At 51.0% G+C, this 17,560-nt stretch overlaps 8 protein-coding genes across 8 annotated transcripts; 4 read left to right on the top strand and 4 right to left on the bottom strand.

The window, feature by feature from the left end:
* Positions 1–4,668: 4,668 nt before the first annotated feature.
* On the top strand, positions 4,669–6,503 carry EJ05DRAFT_514021 (uncharacterized protein; the record flags this gene model as incomplete). The annotated part of the gene is made up of 7 exons (XM_033748490.1): positions 4,669–4,785; positions 4,841–4,942; positions 5,000–5,101; positions 5,159–5,260; positions 5,318–5,419; positions 5,475–5,939; positions 6,003–6,503. 7 exons carry the CDS (start codon positions 4,669–4,671, stop codon positions 6,501–6,503), a joined length of 1,491 nt encoding a protein of 496 aa, XP_033597008.1.
* A 1,064-nt stretch (positions 6,504–7,567) lies between these two features.
* EJ05DRAFT_443395 (uncharacterized protein) lies at positions 7,568–8,405 on the bottom strand (the record flags this gene model as incomplete). Its single annotated transcript, XM_033742084.1, has 2 exons — positions 7,568–8,119; positions 8,169–8,405. 2 exons carry the CDS (start codon positions 8,403–8,405, stop codon positions 7,568–7,570), a joined length of 789 nt encoding a protein of 262 aa, XP_033597007.1.
* A 357-nt stretch (positions 8,406–8,762) lies between these two features.
* Positions 8,763–10,682, top strand: EJ05DRAFT_479528 (GMP synthase subunit B). The gene has a single exon (XM_033744688.1). It carries the CDS (start codon positions 8,861–8,863, stop codon positions 10,487–10,489), a length of 1,629 nt encoding a protein of 542 aa, XP_033597006.1. The 5' UTR covers positions 8,763–8,860; the 3' UTR covers positions 10,490–10,682.
* Positions 10,683–10,705: 23 nt separating this feature from the next.
* Positions 10,706–11,505, top strand: EJ05DRAFT_144931 (uncharacterized protein). Its single transcript, XM_033739270.1, has 3 exons — positions 10,706–10,971; positions 11,026–11,160; positions 11,258–11,505. The coding sequence occupies exons 1-3, from the start codon at positions 10,921–10,923 to the stop codon at positions 11,420–11,422; spliced, it is 351 nt and encodes a 116-aa protein (XP_033597005.1). The 5' UTR covers positions 10,706–10,920; the 3' UTR covers positions 11,423–11,505.
* A 33-nt stretch (positions 11,506–11,538) lies between these two features.
* Positions 11,539–12,467, bottom strand: EJ05DRAFT_494472 (NAD(P)-binding protein; the record flags this gene model as incomplete). Its single annotated transcript, XM_033746199.1, has 3 exons — positions 11,539–11,680; positions 11,733–12,098; positions 12,163–12,467. The coding sequence occupies 3 exons, from the start codon at positions 12,465–12,467 to the stop codon at positions 11,539–11,541; spliced, it is 813 nt and encodes a 270-aa protein (XP_033597004.1).
* A 556-nt stretch (positions 12,468–13,023) lies between these two features.
* EJ05DRAFT_504084 (CoA-transferase family III) lies at positions 13,024–14,786 on the bottom strand (the record flags this gene model as incomplete). The annotated part of the gene is made up of 2 exons (XM_033747516.1): positions 13,024–13,809; positions 13,866–14,786. 2 exons carry the CDS (start codon positions 14,784–14,786, stop codon positions 13,024–13,026), a joined length of 1,707 nt encoding a protein of 568 aa, XP_033597003.1.
* A 678-nt stretch (positions 14,787–15,464) lies between these two features.
* On the top strand, positions 15,465–16,528 carry EJ05DRAFT_520679 (uncharacterized protein; the record flags this gene model as incomplete). The annotated part of the gene is made up of 2 exons (XM_033748745.1): positions 15,465–15,725; positions 15,777–16,528. 2 exons carry the CDS (start codon positions 15,465–15,467, stop codon positions 16,467–16,469), a joined length of 954 nt encoding a protein of 317 aa, XP_033597002.1. The 3' UTR covers positions 16,470–16,528.
* EJ05DRAFT_144833 (uncharacterized protein) lies at positions 16,528–17,430 on the bottom strand. Its single transcript, XM_033739269.1, has one exon. The coding sequence runs from the start codon at positions 17,298–17,300 to the stop codon at positions 16,587–16,589; it is 714 nt and encodes a 237-aa protein (XP_033597001.1). The 5' UTR covers positions 17,301–17,430; the 3' UTR covers positions 16,528–16,586.
* Between the last annotated feature and the right edge of the window lie 130 nt (positions 17,431–17,560).

The raw sequence follows: 17,560 nt of genomic DNA, 5'->3' as shown, positions 1-17,560 counted from the left end.
AAGAACAGAGGATACGTTGTGTCACGGGCGTAAAAGGTGTCAACGGATTTCCTGTGGGGAAGACGGAGGAACATGCAGGCGAAGCCGTTTGTTACGGCCGGAGTCTAAGGCGCCGCATGGTCAAGTCTTGAACTACGGTGTGGTAGTAAACAAGTGCGGCCTGTCGATCACGGCTTATGGTTTGCTTTCAATATTTGTCTCGCATGATACTCATGGGTGAAATGAAGCAGTCATATCACAATGCATTGCCCCACGATTCGAAAACGCCGTTGCTATTGTTGCCTCGGCTTCCGGAAGGAAGTGAGAAGAACAAGAAAAGTGATGCAAGGGGCTTGTTGTTGCTTCTTAGCGCGCGGCCCGTCGTTTCCGAGCCTCCATCCCTGCACGGCACTGTGGCGGGATTTGGGGGCTTAGTGTTATGGTCCCAGCCGCACTAGCCACAGTTCAACCCCTTTTTTCGCAAACGAATAAAATCCTGGGCATCGCACAAATGATATTTCGTTTGCATGATTGGCATCGAGACTGCCAAGTCGCCAACTCAGATTACGCCCATCCACCCTAAGACAATCTGAAGAGGTGCAAATTGATAAGGACGCATCGAGGTATACAAGTCGTACAGAAGCTCATGAACTCCATTTAACATACAGCTTTGAGAAAAAAAGCTGGGATGTCACCTGACATTTGGATACGAAGGTCCACAAGATCGTAATTTTTCGACACGATGCACGTGGGATTGATGGAAGAAGACTTCGAGTCCATATATGTGCAGCAAGAGAATGGAGCAGTTTGGCCAGGTTTTCGTCCGGGAAGTAGTCAGGATTGACCTGGATACTGGCATACTGCACGGCTACTCCATGGCTGGGCTGAGCTCAACATGAACAAAGCAGTAAAATTTCTTCCCAGAGAGTTAGGGTCGACCCATAACGCGCAGCTGGAGTATCCGCCGCCCAGTGCAGCGGCATCAGGCGGCAAACAAGACTCTCAATGCCATATGCCTTCTGAGAACTGACTGCATGTCTTGTCTGGTACACCAGCAGCTTGTATGGTGTTCAGATATCCGCACCGGCCACTTATGAACCACGATCAAACAAAGCTTGGTTGCGCAACTTACTCAAAGAGTTGTTTCCACGGGATTCTCGCAGGTTACTGCAATGCGGCGTATCTAGGATAGTAGTCATCTATAGCTATAACCTCTACCATGGTGTTTTGGTGTATACTATCTGATGCATTACTTCCGGCTGCTGTTAGGAGATAGTTGCCATGGGATCTTACTACTCCGTTGTGATCCGGTCTACAGATATGCTAACAAGATATTGTGTTTCAAAATTCCACTGCCTTATATATTGACGTCCTTATCTTTCTGATTGTTTTGAATGAGCGTATCACCTGGACAAACACCATATTTTTCTGTCCAAAGAGCACAGTTCTCCGTCTACGTTTGAAGTGGCTGACCATAGCGAAGGAATCTCTCTACTACGAAGCACACCAAGATCCTTGACATGCCTCTCACGTCCCTTATCTCCTACAGACAAGTGGCCTACGCCTCCAAAATCATGGTATGAGTCGGACATCGCAATTCAGCCGGATGATTGACCTTATTGTTAGCAGAGTAGATGATTGACTCTACAGTACATTGGAGTCCAGACCACAAAACACGCCATGGCCTGCAGTATCACGCTCTTGCCGGTGAGGTTGCCACAACAATGAACACGACTCTGAGCCCCAGCTCCTGTGTTGATGTCCATCGAGTAATCGCCAGGTCGGGACAACAGGGTGTCATTGCAGCGGTGATACTCTGGCACGTCGCTGAAAGGAATACTGCCGGTCTAAGATATCGATGAGGAGATCTATCCATGGCATCTGCCGTGTACTCTCAAAACACCTCGGTGGTGGGAGTCCATAGAGATGATTCGACGAGTCCAAGAACGAAGTAGGGACGCAGAGCCGACATGCTGTACGTATGTTAATTTCATGTGTATAACATAGACTGGTGTGACATCGCCGAAGGCCACTTCCCTTCAAAAAAACACCCGACCGCCCCATTATGAGAGCCATTCGTTGGCTAAAGATTGACGAGCATCCAGACACCAAGCGACAGACCTCATGTCTGCTCAAAAGATGTGTAGGATGAGAACAAGATAATCGTGGCAGATGTGTGTGAGAAACGTCGTCTTGGAGCTGTGGAAAGGAGAGAAGGCCAGATTATAAAGGAAGGTGCGTAGACTACTTGGGCGCACACCTCATGCCGGCACACTGCGGCGACCGGAAGGGGCAAGAGCAGACTTTAAGACATTATGGAAAGAGCTAGGGGGAAAAGAGAGTAGCATACCGGGCGTGAAAGGCCTCAGGCATTCGAGGCTTCCGAGGAAGCGGTCCGTCCACGAGTATCGTTCAGCAATGAAAAAAAAAATATTCGAGAAAGGAGAGTGTGTCCACGTCTATGGAAGTCAATTGCAGCTTAGAGATGTTGCTCAAGGGAGGATAGTCTAGTACGAAATGCCTCCCTCGCTACGACTTATGGCGCGGAAGGGATGCATGCTCGTTATGTCGCTATGGTCGCGCACATATACTACGATTTGAAGTATCAGAACTGGAGAAAGGCTCACTCTAGTCACACAGCAATCGATCCCCAAATAACGCGATGTTCACACACTTAGTCCTTCCCACAGAGTCGCAGGTCTGGTGGTCTGCAATCTTTGCACAGTTGCCATTACATTGTCGTGGGTAGCCGTGACCTTACTTGAGCCATGGGAGAGAACTCTACGCTATCGAAGTGCTTCGCGCTACTGAGTGTGCGTAAGGACACCGATCGTGACATAAGAGGGCGAAACGAGAAGGCTTGGCAGTGGAGGTGTGAGGCCTGAAAGTGAGGATTCCGCGCCATGAATACCGGCTTTCTTAAGGTACGTGGCATGATTTACTGCTTTTCGGTGGTGATGCTTTACAGCTTGCAGTGGCATTAGTCTGAGCTTCCTTGAACCTTTCGAACCTCTGTAGGATGCGCAGAGGAAACGGGAGGGAGGAGAGGGGAATGGCGAGCATAGTAAAGCATCATCAATCGGATTGACATAATTGCAAATTCCTGCCTTTGAGCGGAACTTCTATTCGCAACTTAGTCTTTGTTATTATCATTTTACGCATACTTCGCGCATCTTGACCGCGTAACAACGCTGATCATGTCACAGAGCGCAAGCACGAAGCAAAGTTGCCATGCTGGGAGCTGGAAGGGGCGGCCACCTTACCCCTTAAATCTTGCACATTCACGCTGATTGAGGCGCCAGATCAATGCCCACCTCCACCCGTACACCAATACAGTCTTCGAGTCTAACTGTTTGTCTTGCTTGCGCAGCATCTACTCTAGGTTCTGGTCCTCCGTCTTACTACTATGCTTGTGGCCAATCTACGCAGTCATTCAACATACGACCACCATCATCGCTAGGTCGGCCATGGCTCATCGCACTGCTAGCGCCCTGCGCAAAGAATTCATCATATCCTTTGACTCACCATCCTCAGTATCGAATACACGTAACGTACCATGCGCTAGATCCTCGACCTCCCGCGGCGTCTCTACCTTCGGTCTCGCAGCCCACACTACCACCTACCTACGCACACAACCCATGGGTCCTGTTTATAGGATAGGTCAGTCGTGGCATTACACTGCGTATTACAGCTTTCGGATTGCTCTGGCCGCCAGACAGCTCTTGCAGTAAGATGAATACGGGTGTCAAGACGCATCGTAGCTGCTTACAATCCCTAAGTTGCGTATGTCGCGCCAGTCGTATGTCCTAGAGAGCAGAATTCCACCGGCAATTGTCGGCTTCGTGATCGTGAAAGGTTTCGTCAACGCACCCGTGGATATCCTCGTCGACAGAGGCTCGTTCGCCATTAGACCCGCAATCGACATGACTGACTTCACTATACTCCCTGTGATGTGGCCGTCAAGGCCTTCATTGATAGCTATGGATGGTGGCTCCATACTTATCGGAGAGCGCAGCAGTATTCATGGTCTATGTACAATGTTCCTCTGCAAATTCTCGGATCTCGAGAGTCCACCAATTCTGTCCCTCATTAACATTTATTAGTATTCATATCATTTATTCTCCATAAGAAACAGAAAACGCATCACTGTCGCCATGACCAGCTTCAGCCTGATGCGACTGCTGGTTCTTCAATAGCGTCGCCAGATCCGACAGCTATCCGAAGACGCGCTCTGAACAACTCCCCCCTTTTACGTGGACCCACCCCTTCGTCAACTACCAACGAAACGCATTCCCGCTTGGTCCCGACACAGGCTCAAGAGCTGGATCTATGGTTTTTTGTTTGCGATAGCACCATGGATGTCGCTAGTTCACAAATTTTTCACTCTCCTACCACGGAATGGTCTGTAGGTCTACACGTAGACAAACCAGTCACCGTAAAATTCTCGCGGATGCTTCGGACTCTGCAACGAAAAATTTAATTTAAATAGTACCACCTCCCCTGTGCATATTTTACCTTCTGTAAAGTGGCTCGAATTGATCTTGTCTAGAACAAAGATCTCTACTCTCCGCTCCTCCTTGCAGCTTCAAGCAGTTTACCCTGCTCACGTGGCTTCTCTTCCCTCTCTCTCCCTTTCTCGGCTTCAAGCAGTTTGCACTGCTCACGTAGCTCTCTTTTTTACACACCACCATGTATACAGTAGATGTATACGATGGTGAGGACCCTGCGTTCAATATGAACGACTGGGTCAACGACGAGGACCCAACCCCGGAAGGGGCGGGTCGTCACAGGTTCAGCACACCAGTTGTAAGTTTCATTGTTCTTAACTTCCCCAAATGGCACGCTAACACGCGTCTAACAGGCTGAGGATGAGCCGCCAAACGCGGCTCACATTTCAGACACCACGCTGGCGTTGGCGTCGCCAGACGAAGCCGCCAATGCTGGCGTGCAGACTGTGGCCCCTGTGAGTTTGAGCTGCCAGATCCGTGCCTTATGTGCTATGCTGACACAGATATGCCAGGTTCTGGGCGAGGAACAGAACGGGGAAACCGCTGTAGACATCCCAACTCAGGGGATGTCGGTGGAGGAAGCTGCCGCTGCTCACCCAGCGGCTGTGAGATCTGTAGGTTTCCTCTGTTGGAGATATTTCAAACCTACTATACTGATACCCATGTACTAGGCTCGACAGGAGCAGCAAAGTTGGGCAAACGGTACGGACACCCAGCTTGAAACGTCAGTGGCGGACGACCACGCCGCTCTCGCCCTAGAGCCTTGGGGATCTGTAAGTTCTGCTTCATTAGACACATTTGAATTCGACGTTCTAACGTAGAATTTGCAGGCTCTGGGAGAGTTGCCGTCGTTCACCGACGATGACCATGGCCTATTTGATAGGCTTCTGACGAATACGGACCTCGGGTCCGCTGACCGGAGTCTGGTTCCGGTAAGTTCTGTTCCATTAGCTATCACGGATTATGTGTGCTAATGCGTGGTTTTAGACTCCTCCGGCGCCCACCATCCCGGCGCCTGTCGTCCCGGCGCCTACGCCTCAGGCGCCTGCAAACCCGGCGCCTATGCGTACCGGGCTGGTATACCCGGGGATGGCATCCCAGGTGGCTGGGTTTCCGGCCAATGTGGCCATCAACCCGCAGGTTGGTGCCTTTGGCTACGGCCAGTCAAGGAATGTGCCGCTCCCGTACGGCGCTGGTCCGCGGTTCTGCCCGTTCACGGGCCAGCCTCTGAATGGCCCAGCCCAGGGTATGGGTGTTCAGTCACGCCCCTGGCAACAGGGCACTCAGTTTCCTGCTGTCCAACAGGGCCCTCGGGGGCTTATTGGACCCAGGACCCAGGGCCATGGGAGAACTGGCATGGGGTATACGGGCTTCCAAGCCCCAGCTATGTATACCCCGGTAACGCAGCCGGCTCCTGTCCCGGCTGCCCGGCAGAATGTTGAGCCACTCATGGTAAGTACACACTCTACTTTCGGGATAGCCAACAGAAGGTTTCAAGGTTCTAACTATGTATAGGCTGGGGAGGAGAAGCTCCCAGAAGGAAATGTCCCTAATGGGACGTTGACCATGTCCAAAGATGGCTATGCCAATCTCACAGTGACAGAGGTCAACTGGAGTCGTGAAGACGACATGTGGGCGGGCTGCCCGGTACTGGACGGGGCCAAGCTCCGCATCATCGTCGGCGGGTGCGAGTTGATGATGAACATGATCTACAACGACGCACCCGCCGTGGACATGCTCTGCAGACGCATTTGCCAGAGCCTGCAAAACGCGGCGTTCTGGAACGTCACGGACCTGGTGCTGGACTTTGCCCCAGTGGCCTACCCGAAGAAGCTGCGGGACACCTGGTGTCGCCTCCTCAAGAAGAGGCGTTGCCTTCCAATCTTTGAGAACGTGCTGATCAGCGCGGATCTCAAGACCCAGTACAGCTACGTCTGTGTGCGTGGCAAGCTTGAGAGTGCCACCACGAGCCCCGCTCGGGAGCGTAGGCTTACTGGGAAGTGGAAGGCCCTGTAGGTCTCTTTGGGGATACTGAAGAAGTTGTGTGGCTGTCTTGTCTGGGGATGGAGGCATGGGGTCATGATTTTAGCGTTGGAGTTGGTGGTTTTGTTTGTTTTGTTAGAAATGATGATACCCAAATCACAATAGTCATTGGTCTGATACGACACTTACCTATCTGCCTGATATGAAATTTTCATGATCGTGTCATTAGTCTGCAGTCCCAGCGGTCAGATGCAGCTTTGATTTTAGGTAATCAGTCTAGACTATCACAGTTCTACGTATCTGGAGTGCTTTATTTCTATATATGTGACACAGGTCGAGGTGATGCTTCCATCATAGCTGCTCGTATAAAGTCTACAGACGATGTTCTTGTGCTGCAGACCGGCGACTAGATAGCCAACTAACTGGTGATTCTGCGTGATAGTTAACGTGTGAAAGTACTGTTCGCTCAGAACAACGACGGTTCTGCGCAATCACCATAGTAGAGTAACTTCTACTCGGCGGAAGCTCCGGTAGTTCTACGCGAGTTCGTCATGTTATACCCTATATATGAACTAAATGTAAATTGAAATCGCTGAGCTGTATCCTAACTACCTAGCTAGTGGTGGTATGATGCATGTAAGTTTAGTATCTCCCATCATCAATCAATCTCAATATGAAGGGAAGGATGGAGCAATTTTTCGCGGTAGCGACTTTTGTGAGTTGAGTGTGTCGTAAGGGAAAAGGGCGAATGGAACACTGCTTTTGCACACATTTTGGCGAGTCGGTAGTCTGGTAGCATGGATTGGATGGGAATGGGCTTGAGGGTTGGGGGGTTTTTTTGCGAAGGTATTTCTGATCTAGTTGTTATTGCAATGTTAAGTTTGAAGTAGGGAAGTGCCGCGAATGCTGTTCTGCGCGTGTCAAATGTAAGTGGTATGCCGCATCTGTCGTGGTGCTTGATGGTTTTGTGGGATTGCCATAGCTGGATGCAGCAATATCATGCACTTCATCTCCCATTTCACAATGGAGCCGAGATAGTAGCGAGTCAGAAATTATAGACCAAATTGTCTTCAGGCTAGTTATTTTACATGTCTACTCTATGTCGATGGCTGCAGATAGCTTTCGACAGCCTCGACAGCGGCCTTGAATTTCGCCGCTTCTATCAAGATCATATGACCTTGTGGTTTCACACCCATCTCCGAGAATGCGCGCTTCGAATCCGATGCTCCCTCGTCGCCTTGCTTTGTGTAGTCGTATGTATGGTGGCCGATGGCGTGTTTATGCAGGACTTCGTCCTCTGGGTGGAAATAGAAGAGCTCCGATGCCGCACCATCCTTTCGCTTCTTCTTCGTAGGTCGATCGTCTTCTTGGTCGAGTTTTGATTCTACTTCGGTGTATACCTTCGAGGCTACGAGGTAATGCGAAAACTCGTATGGTTCCTTCTCTTCCAGTGCCCATTGGATCTCTTCAAGAAGGCATTTGTACATGCCTGGTGACACCTCCGAGGGAACGTTTATGAAGCGCTCTGTGAGGATGAGCCCGACTTGTGCGCTCGAGGTGGGGGACAATAGTTCGGGAAGTTGTGATAGTGAGCTGTTTGAGGATTTTGAGGTCAGGTATTTGGTGAGCTCTTGAATGACAGGTTTGTCCTGGGAAACGTTAGAGCTTGGCAACGGATGGCGGTGTTATTGATCGCACCTTGTGTGTTTGTAGGTTTAAGATTGTGAGGAATGCGTATGGATCGGACTCGTTGCCGTCACATTTTACGGTTGAACCGAGAAGTGGCTGTGAGAGGATGAGGTCTGCCAGCGCGGACAGGTCGAACAATTGGTTGTCAACATCGAACAACTGTCGCATCAATGTCTTGAGACCGTGAAAGTCTATCTCTGGTTGCGGATCGAACCACTCAAAGTCGACGTTGAGGATGTCTTCCATGTCCTGCAACTTTATTAGTTACACATCATGTACGCATCTGGAGGGTCTACGAGCCTCGTCGCTTTCTTCATCGTCATTCTTCTTCCTCTTGCCCGGCGCATCGCCGTTGACTTCCTTGCGCTTCGACATCCTGTAGTCTAATTGAGGTCTTTGAAAGTTTGCGGTGGTGTGGTGTCTTTACTGGTGAATCAGAATGCTCTGTTCAGTAAATGTTTCAAGATCTTGTGTGTTTACGGTATCTATCTAGCAAATGATTGTGTTTCACTGGAATCTAAGTGTGTGGGGTCAAATTTGAAGCTAGACTCGAACTTTTTCAGCCCTACGAGCGCACTAAGCTTCAGGTATCTCTCCGCTGCCCCTCCACAAAAATTTGTTGCGACGCGCCCACCTCAAGCACTTTTCGCGTCCTGCCCTTAGGTTTCGTCTATCAATTGTATAAGTCCTTCGCGCCAAAAATGACGTCCAACGGCGACCTTGCGCTTGAGCCGAACAAGACCTTCGACACCATCTTGGTGCTCGATTTCGGCTCACAATACTCCCACCTCATCACGCGACGACTTCGTGAGCTCAATGTCTACTCGGAGATGCTTCCATGTACTCAGAAGCTGGCCGAGCTGTCCTGGAGTCCAAAGGGTGTCATTCTATCCGGCAGTCCTTACTCCGTCTATGCAGACGGTGCTCCTCATGTTGACCCCGCTGTCTTTGAGCTAGGAGTACCAGTACTTGGAATATGCTACGGGTTGCAGATGCTGGCGTGGCACCACGGAAAGAACGTTGTTGCTGGCGAGAAGAAAGAGTACGGACATGCGAATCTGAATGTGCAGAGGCACACGTCGGAGGCAGCGCACGTTGATGCGCTGTTCACAGGGCTGGAAAATGATATGGAAGTCTGGATGTCTCATGGAGACAAGCTTGCACAGCTTCCTCCCAAGTTCGTCACGATAGCCACTACCGCGAATGCACCATTCGCTGGTATCGCTCACACAGAGAAAGAGTTTTACGGCATTCAGTTTCACCCGGAGGTGACTCACACTCCCCGGGGGACCGAAGTCCTCAAAAACTTTGCGCTCGGTATCTGTAAAGCCAAGACTGACTGGACTATGGGGAAGTTTGTTGATCAAGAGATTCAGCGCATCCGCAACCTAGTTGGCGAGAAGGGTCAGGTAATAGGTGCAGTCAGTGGAGGTGTGGACTCGACTGTTGCTGCCAAGCTCATGCAAGAGGCCATTGGAGACAGGTTCCACGCAATTCTTGTCGACAATGGTGTCCTCCGTCTCAACGAGGCACAGACTGTGAAGGAGACCCTCACAAAACATCTTGGCATCAACCTAACCGTCATTGATGCTAGTGAGCGCTTCCTTGGCCGTCTGAAGGGCATCACAGACGATCCAGAGAAAAAGCGCAAAGTAATTGGAAACACTTTCATCGAGGTTTTCCAAGAAGAGGCAAAGAGGATCGCACAAGAAGCCCAGAACACATCCAGAGCTGGCGAGATCGAGTGGCTTCTACAGGGCACACTTTACCCCGATGTCATCGAGAGCATCTCCTTCAAAGGCCCAAGCGCTACCATCAAGACTCATCACAACGTCGGTGGGCTATTAGAGGGCATGCATCTTAAGCTCATTGAACCACTACGGGAGCTCTTCAAAGATGAAGTCCGCGTTCTCGGAACCAAACTCGGCATACCAGAAGAACTCGTGTGGCGACATCCATTTCCAGGTCCGGGTATCGCAGTCCGCATTCTAGGAGAAGTTACCCCTGAGCAAGTCCGCATCGCTCGCGAAGCGGACTACATTTTCATCGAGGAGATCAAGAAAGCCGGTCTCTACCGTAAGATCAGTCAGGCTTTTGCTGCACTTTTGCCTGTCAAAGCAGTTGGTGTGATGGGCGACCAGCGTGTTCACGCCCAAGTCATCGCTCTCCGCGCGGTTGAGACTACTGACTTCATGACTGCGGATTGGTATCCCTTTGACGGAGAGTTCCTTAAGAGGGTCAGCCGCAGGATCGTCAACGAGATCGACGGCGTGTGCCGTGTGGTCTACGATGTGACCAGCAAGCCTCCTGGAACTATTGAGATGGAATAAAGACCAGCAGCCCGGAAGCACCGCGCTCAGGTCTTCCTGGTGGGACGGAAGTAGATGCAATGGATTCTTGTAGCAGGCGTTCATAGACCTTGAATCTGTGTCCCACAGACACGCCCAACCACATTGCACGAGAAGTGCTTGAAAGATACCCACCTAGACTATAGATCTGAAATGACATGATACAATGAATACAGCCTTCCTTCACGGAATGCACGACTGCACTGCGCACGGGCACGCGACTTCGCATCATCATACAGCGGGGCATATGCGCGCATTCACCCAGTGACGTCACACCTCAACCCCTACAAAATCTCGATCCAGGACGCACAGCATTTCCCCAAATCCCATCAACAAATCCTCACTTAACATACTCACTGTTCACCTCCAATCATACACAGCCTCCGAACCTTTATCTCCAATCCACAATCATCATGTCTCAATCCAACGTTGGCAACAGCCAGATCTACGAGGCCGGCGACCAGGTATACACACACACGCACATCCACACACGTCATCGATCATTAACACAACCGCAGAAAAACTACAAAGACTCCGAGATCAAGGACGCGAAGAAAGAAGAGCGGTTCCATGAGGGCAAGGAGCACAGCCACAAGGCGCTAGACTCCAAGGATGAGCGCAGCATTGCGAACAAGCTTGCGCGCGAAAGCAAGGTACGTCGTCCATTGTTATCGTCGATTGAACCTTGGCATTATTCCAACATGGTTCTGTAAGAAGTGATGCTAACGTTATGGTTTTTGGTTGTCACAGCGTGAGAGCGAGGCTGACGAGAAAACGGAGGAACAAAAGATGATTGAGAAGGATCCTACGCTGTTGGCGAAGAGCCATGGCAATGAGCCGTCCAAGGGCGCGAAGATCGATAAGCAGATCCAGGATGAAGAGGAAGAGGAATTGAGGAGGAAGGGCAAGGCCTGAGTGGTCTGAGCTGGGAACGGCGACATGCAATGCGTGAGCACACGGTTTATAGATTCGCTGAACAAAAGTAATTGAAGACCAGCACTTGGTCATTTTGATTCATGTGGCTTTCGCTCCTATGATTTTCGGTGCATATGCGCTGGTGAAGCTTGATGGCTGGGAAATATCAATGAGTCCGCCATAACGACATTTTCGCGCCGTCCAGCTGCAAACACAATGACTTCTGCGATATCCTCTGGCGTAAGCGGATCAACACCCCTATCCAATCGATTAGTACATCTCTTGCACCTAGAACCTTCGTGCAACTCACTTATATACCGCATCCGCCTTCTCCTTATCCCCATAGAATCGTACCACACTGAACTCTGTCTCTACCTGTCCCGGATCCACGCACATGACGCGGATCCGATTTGAAACGTTCTCTTTGCGCAGCGCATCCGTGAAGCTGCGGACAGCAGCCTTCGTCGCGCAGTAGATGCTCCCGCCCGGGTACGGCTCACGACCCGCAATGGACCCAATATTGATAATATCACCACGGCCACCATCAGGGCGCGCCTTGTATATCTTCATAATGGCCTGCGTCATATTAATGAGCCCGGTAACATTGGTGGCAAGCATGGTGTTCAGATCATCCTCTGCGATCTCAGGGGCCTGCGCAACGCCTTTGACCATCCCTCTGCGAAATCCCAATTACTATCAGCATCCTGTCCCCTTCACTTCAAGCAACGGAAAAAACCCACGCGTTATTGATCAACACATCCACATCCCTCCAGCCCTCGGGCAAACCCTCCACGAAGCCGCGCACCTCGTCCGCGTTGCTCACGTCGAGCTTTACCGGCAGCACCTGCACACCCTCACCCACCTCGCTCTTAATAGTTGCCGCAACATCCTGCAAGGCATCGATGCGCCGCGCCGTGATGACGATCTTGAGGTTCTGGGGCGATGTGCGTGCGAATTCGAGCGCGGTGCTGCGGCCGATGCCCGACGAGGCACCGGTTATTACAATGGTCTTGCCGGAGAGGCGTTGGGCCATTGTGGATGTCATGGTGCGGAGATGGACGAAGGGGTGGAAGGTAAGCTGTTGTTGGGTAAGGAGGTGTTGTGGGCGGGAACTGTGTAGGAGCGCGATTGGACGGCGGATTAATTGCTTTGTGAGATGCTGGAGAGGCATGTATATGTGCAGAAGAGGGCAATTGCTGAGGATGACGAGGAACTCGTTTGTACTTTCGGCATGAATTGCGATAGCGATAGACCCCGCCCACTAGAGCTTCGGAGAAGCTCCGAGGCCGATCTCGGGTGAGTGAGTGCGGTGCACTCCCTGGGATGAACTGTACGCGGAGAGCAAAGATGAGATTATTTTGATAGGAGCCACCTAACTAAGGCCCCTGAGGGCGCAACAGTCAAGTCAGGTAAAACATCTAAGACTTGTTCTGTGCTTATGAGTCTTTTACTGCGTTATTCTGCCTAAAAGTCGATCTTGGTATAACGACCGCTCACCCCTGAATTGCTCCAGCCACTGGTGTGTACCGTCATGGGGTATACAAAGGACATCATACACATTGTCAGCGAAGTAAGTTCAATGAACAATCAGAACCCTCCGCTTACTTTCCCCACTGTGGCACACCCGTTCTGCAGCAGTACGGCTCCGGCGGCGAGCTCCATCTCGGTGTCGCCTTCTCATCCTGATATCTCACAATCGGCGCCAAGATCCTCAGGTTCTTCCCGTAAGCACTATCCGCAAACGTTTGGAAGATATCTTCGCGATCAAGTAGGCCTCCCGCTTCCTTCCATGCCTTGAACATCATCCAGTACAGCTCCACTACGTGCAGTCGGCCGTCCCACGTCGGAAATGTGTACCTTTCCTTGACTTTCTGCACCGTTTCAGGGGCATACAATCCGACCCACGGCTCTAGTGTTAGTGCATTATATGCGGTCAGTGCGGACGTCCCATGCCATACACCTCCTTTCTCCATGCAGTTTCGCAGCATGAGCATAGCATTCACGGCTGTCAGTGCACCCGTCGACATATCGCTGATAGGGAGAGAAGGCAGCACGCCTTGTCCTTCAGGAAGCCCGAAGGATTTTGCCATAACATACGAACTTCCAGCCGCAGCATCAGCAACCTGTTGCCAGCCGGGCCGCTCGGCATAATAGCCGTCGGGCCCGTAACAGTTCTCGTCAACGTAGACGATGCCTTTGCCTCGCGCAGCCGCAATTTTGATAGCGGTATCGAGACCAAAGCCCCTACGCGCAAGGGAGCCGATGCGGTAACCCTGGATGATTATGTCGGCAGATGACATCAGGTCGATGAGTTGTTGATGCCCTGACGGATTGTTTATATCAAGATCGTACATCTTCTTTCCAGCCGTGAGACTTAGACAGCCGTGCTCGAGATCGATCAGTCTCTGCTATACTACGCAGATAGACAGATAGAATAACTCACCACGTACTCTGGCAATTCCTTGCTCTGTATACGAATCACCTCGGCGCCCATACTAGACAGTATCGCACCAGCCGCTGGTGCTGCTATGATACGCGCCAACTCCAAGACTTTGACGCCGTCCAACGGCCTCCTGTCACTCGGGTCCAGAGGCGCAAATTTTGGCGGTGGAATCGTTTCGCTTAAAGGCACCATACCACCGTTCACGAGGGGGTGTCGTGCCAGGTCCTTCCCCATGCGCGTTGCTCGCCACCCGGCTGGGCTGTACACAATAGTTCCACATAGGCCATGTTCAAGCATCAGTAGCTCGAGCTCCGCTGCTTCCAGCTCCAGTGTACGTTTCTTGATGATTTCGTACGCTTCTCTCTCGTCGACAGTCTGTGTTGGATCGATATCCAAGGCTTTTAATACGGAGGATGCGTCCATGCTGCCGTGCACTTGGTACCACGTATTCAATGTCTTCGTCGGATATATGGCGCTGGTGCGCAGGTCGAGTTTTGAGCCCCCAATGAAGCCCATAGTAGTTTGTTGCGCTTGGAGGGAAGGGTTCTGCATAACTGCCGGACCGTCGATGCCATCAATACTGGCGACGGCCGGTGTATTGAAGAAGAGATTAACGGCATCGGTATTGATGCTTGTCTTATTATCTGTAGATTGCCCACGCAGAGAGAGTATCTGATGGCCTATAATACCGGCCATGGCATGAAGCGCAGCAGTGACGGCAGTGGATTTGATGGGACCTGGAATGGCTGGCAGGTCGTTACCGGTGAAATTGACGCCATTCAGGAGAGATGCATCACATGTGAAGCCAGGAGTCTTTGCAGCGAGTTCGTGGAGGATTCGAGAGGCATCTTGAGGGACAGGAGTAAAGGTATCATCCACGGAAGTGCCAGGTCCGTAGAAAGAGGAAATAGACTGAGCCATTGTGTATGAGATTTTTGTCTTTGGCCTTCACTGTCGCGATACTATGGTGCGCTTTTATATGCTCCGCACTCGTGCAGGATTTTCATACGGAACCTCCGGGGGGAATATAACCTAGAAATAAATGTGATCAACAGCCTCGACACGGGGGAAAGAATGATGCGCGTCAGTGTGTTCCTATAGCTAGTTGCTCGAACGTCATCAGAGTGTACGATAACTTGAAGACATGCATTACCCCTGCATACTGCATTTGCCTTGGCTCGATTTGGTGCTGAGATTTCTCTGTTGCAGGGTTTAGAGTTGCCTACAAGTCCGTGTATCTTTTCCCAAGGGAAGTGAGATGCTGCATATTAAGACGATCTCTGGACAACTTGTGCACAATGTCCGCTGGGCGGTCACGGTTACAAGCCGGTCCGAATCAAGGCCCGGAGCTATCTTCATGCATGAATGATAAATATTTCAGTTGGTCGCCATGCACAATGACGCAGATAAGGGTGCTTGATTGCTGATGCAAAGATTTTCCAGTTGAAATTGTCACGAAATGCTTATGACTTGTTGCAAGCGAAACTCTTCATCTTCCGGATTAAGGTTTCGTAGCTAGTCTACAGATAAAGTCCTCGTTCCCGGAGTGAGATATCGACGTCCATAACCTTGTGCAGTGAAGTCCAGGTAAATAACAGCATGGCCGACCATATTAGAACTGTCGGTGTTGTCGGCACAGGTGTGATCGGGTCAAGCTGGATCGCGCTTTTCCTTGCGCGCGGACTACATGTCGTAGTCTCGGACCCAGCGCCAGGTGCACGAGAGAAACTGGACCAGTCCATCCAGGCTACTTGGCCGACAATGAGGAAGATAGGTCTCAGCGACAATGCTTCACCGACAAACTACAGATTCGTTGACGATGTCGTCGATCACTTGGATGAAGTCCAGTTCGTCCAAGAGGTATGCTGAGATCTATATGGATGCGTCGGGATTGGACTGATCAGACTCCAGAACGCTCCGGAGAAGAAGGAATTCAAAGCACAGCTTTTTGGGCGACTTGACGCAAAAGCAGCTCCAAATACTGTCATCGCTTCCTCCTCGTCCGGGATACCGTCCTCGCAGTTCATCGACCAGTGCCACAGGGCTCCAGAACGCGTATTGATCGGCCACCCCTTCAACCCACCGCACTTGATGCCCCTTGTCGAGGTCGTTCCTCACACCGGAACGACCAAAGACGCATCAAACACGGCACTGGAGTTCTACAGATCTCTGGGGAAGAGCCCCATCCTGATACACCAAGAAACGCCTGGCTTCGTCGCCAACCGTCTGCAAGCAGCCGTCATACGCGAGGCTAAGAGCCTGGTGTTCCGCGGTGTAGTGTCGGCGAGGGATGTTGATGCGGCGATGACGAATAGCTTAGGCCCGCGATGGGCTATCAATGGGCCATTCATGAGCCAGGTACTGGGCGGGGGAGGCGGTAAGGACGGATTCTTAAAACTCCAGCGCCACCTTGGACCTATGATCAAAGAGTGGCTAGATGACATGGACGAGCATCGAACAGCACTGACCGAGGAAGGTATTCAGATGGTCGATCACAGTGTGCAAGACATGGTTGTGGACGTTGATCTTGGAATGATTGCGAGGCACAGGGATGATGCGATTCTGGACCTTCTCACTACGAAACGGAGAGTCGAGGAATCCTAGAGATCTTTTCGAGGTCTCGAAAGTTGATACTGTAGGCAGCAGATCGATTCTGAGGAATACACTCTAGTCACATCGTAGCCAACACATGGGATCTTGATTCAAGGCGCAGATGGAGTGCTATGTTTCGTCCAATCGCTTGAAAATACACCATCTCGCTGCAATTCTCTTGATTCCCACTGTGCGTCCCATCCAGCCACGTTGCCCGGGGCCAAAAGTCCTGGTTGTTGCATTCAGAATGGGCACTTCGGCATTCCAGGGGTCGATCTCAGTCGCAATAGAGACTTCTTCGAGATCAAGTCCCGGGGATGTTGCCTCGGCTGGAGTGTCGTTGTAATCGTCCATTGGTATATCTATAGAGGTTGATCGAAGCAGCGGCACTGCGCACTCGACGACATATAGTTGCGCTCCTGATATAGTGGAGGCATCCACAGCAGCTGCGAAAAACTTACTGAGTCCCTGCGCTGAATATAATGGTGACATTTCGTGCATTTTGATGGGATCTACAATAGCGAGGACAGAAGCCTCGGTGTCTTCGTCGATACTTGCTGTACTCTTAACACTATAAGCAGTAAGGTATGCATGTAATGCTTCTGCCGTGGAGCAGAATCTGAGGTCAATGTAGCGGCTGTTTGAGAGCCTCTCCAAGGTAGGATGGAGTATATTCGAACCGGTCGCTAGTAGCTCCAGAATTATACGCGTCTCGAAGTCGGAACGAGTCTCACAGATCAAGATCGTGACCTTCGTGTTTCGATGGTTCGATATCCAAATAAGTAAAGGCAAAAGCTTTGCGTGTTCCAGGACAATGGGACATGGAGCGCGTATGGCTGTCATGTTGCGTCACGATACAAGTCAACTGATTCTGATACAGCATGCATTTTGGTCGAAATGTTGCGATGTACCAAGGAGTTGTGATGATTAGATACACAGGCCTTGGGACACGTGCGCGAGATGTGTTGTTGAATTGGAGTGGTTTGCGGAGAAGACGGAGGTTCGGAGTGCCTCAGGCATAACAAAATCCTGCCTGACGCCTGACCCCCACTATATACATACCGGTAACAACCTCACCTCCATGTCGTCTCAGACTCTGTGCT

Source organism: Pseudovirgaria hyperparasitica (genome assembly GCF_010093815.1).
Source record: "Pseudovirgaria hyperparasitica strain CBS 121739 unplaced genomic scaffold EJ05scaffold_16, whole genome shotgun sequence".
Lineage (NCBI taxonomy): Eukaryota > Fungi > Ascomycota > Dothideomycetes > Acrospermales > Acrospermaceae > Pseudovirgaria > Pseudovirgaria hyperparasitica.
This window is presented reverse-complemented; position numbering and strand designations above follow the sequence as displayed.

What these genes read in the sequence shown, in the direction of transcription:
- EJ05DRAFT_479528 (XM_033744688.1), top strand. Translation starts at nt 8,861, where the DNA reads ATGACGTCCAACGGCGACCTTGCGCTTGAGCCGAACAAGACCTTCGAC.
- EJ05DRAFT_144931 (XM_033739270.1), top strand. Translation starts at nt 10,921, where the DNA reads ATGTCTCAATCCAACGTTGGCAACAGCCAGATCTACGAGGCCGGCGAC. An exon ending in TCTACGAGGCCGGCGACCAG is followed by an intron (nt 10,972 to 11,025) that starts GTATACACACAC and finishes ACACAACCGCAG; the next exon opens with AAAAACTACAAAGACTCCGA. An exon ending in AGCTTGCGCGCGAAAGCAAG is followed by an intron (nt 11,161 to 11,257) that starts GTACGTCGTCCA and finishes TGGTTGTCACAG; the next exon opens with CGTGAGAGCGAGGCTGACGA.
- EJ05DRAFT_144833 (XM_033739269.1), bottom strand. Translation starts at nt 17,300, where the DNA reads ATGACAGCCATACGCGCTCCATGTCCCATTGTCCTGGAACACGCAAAG.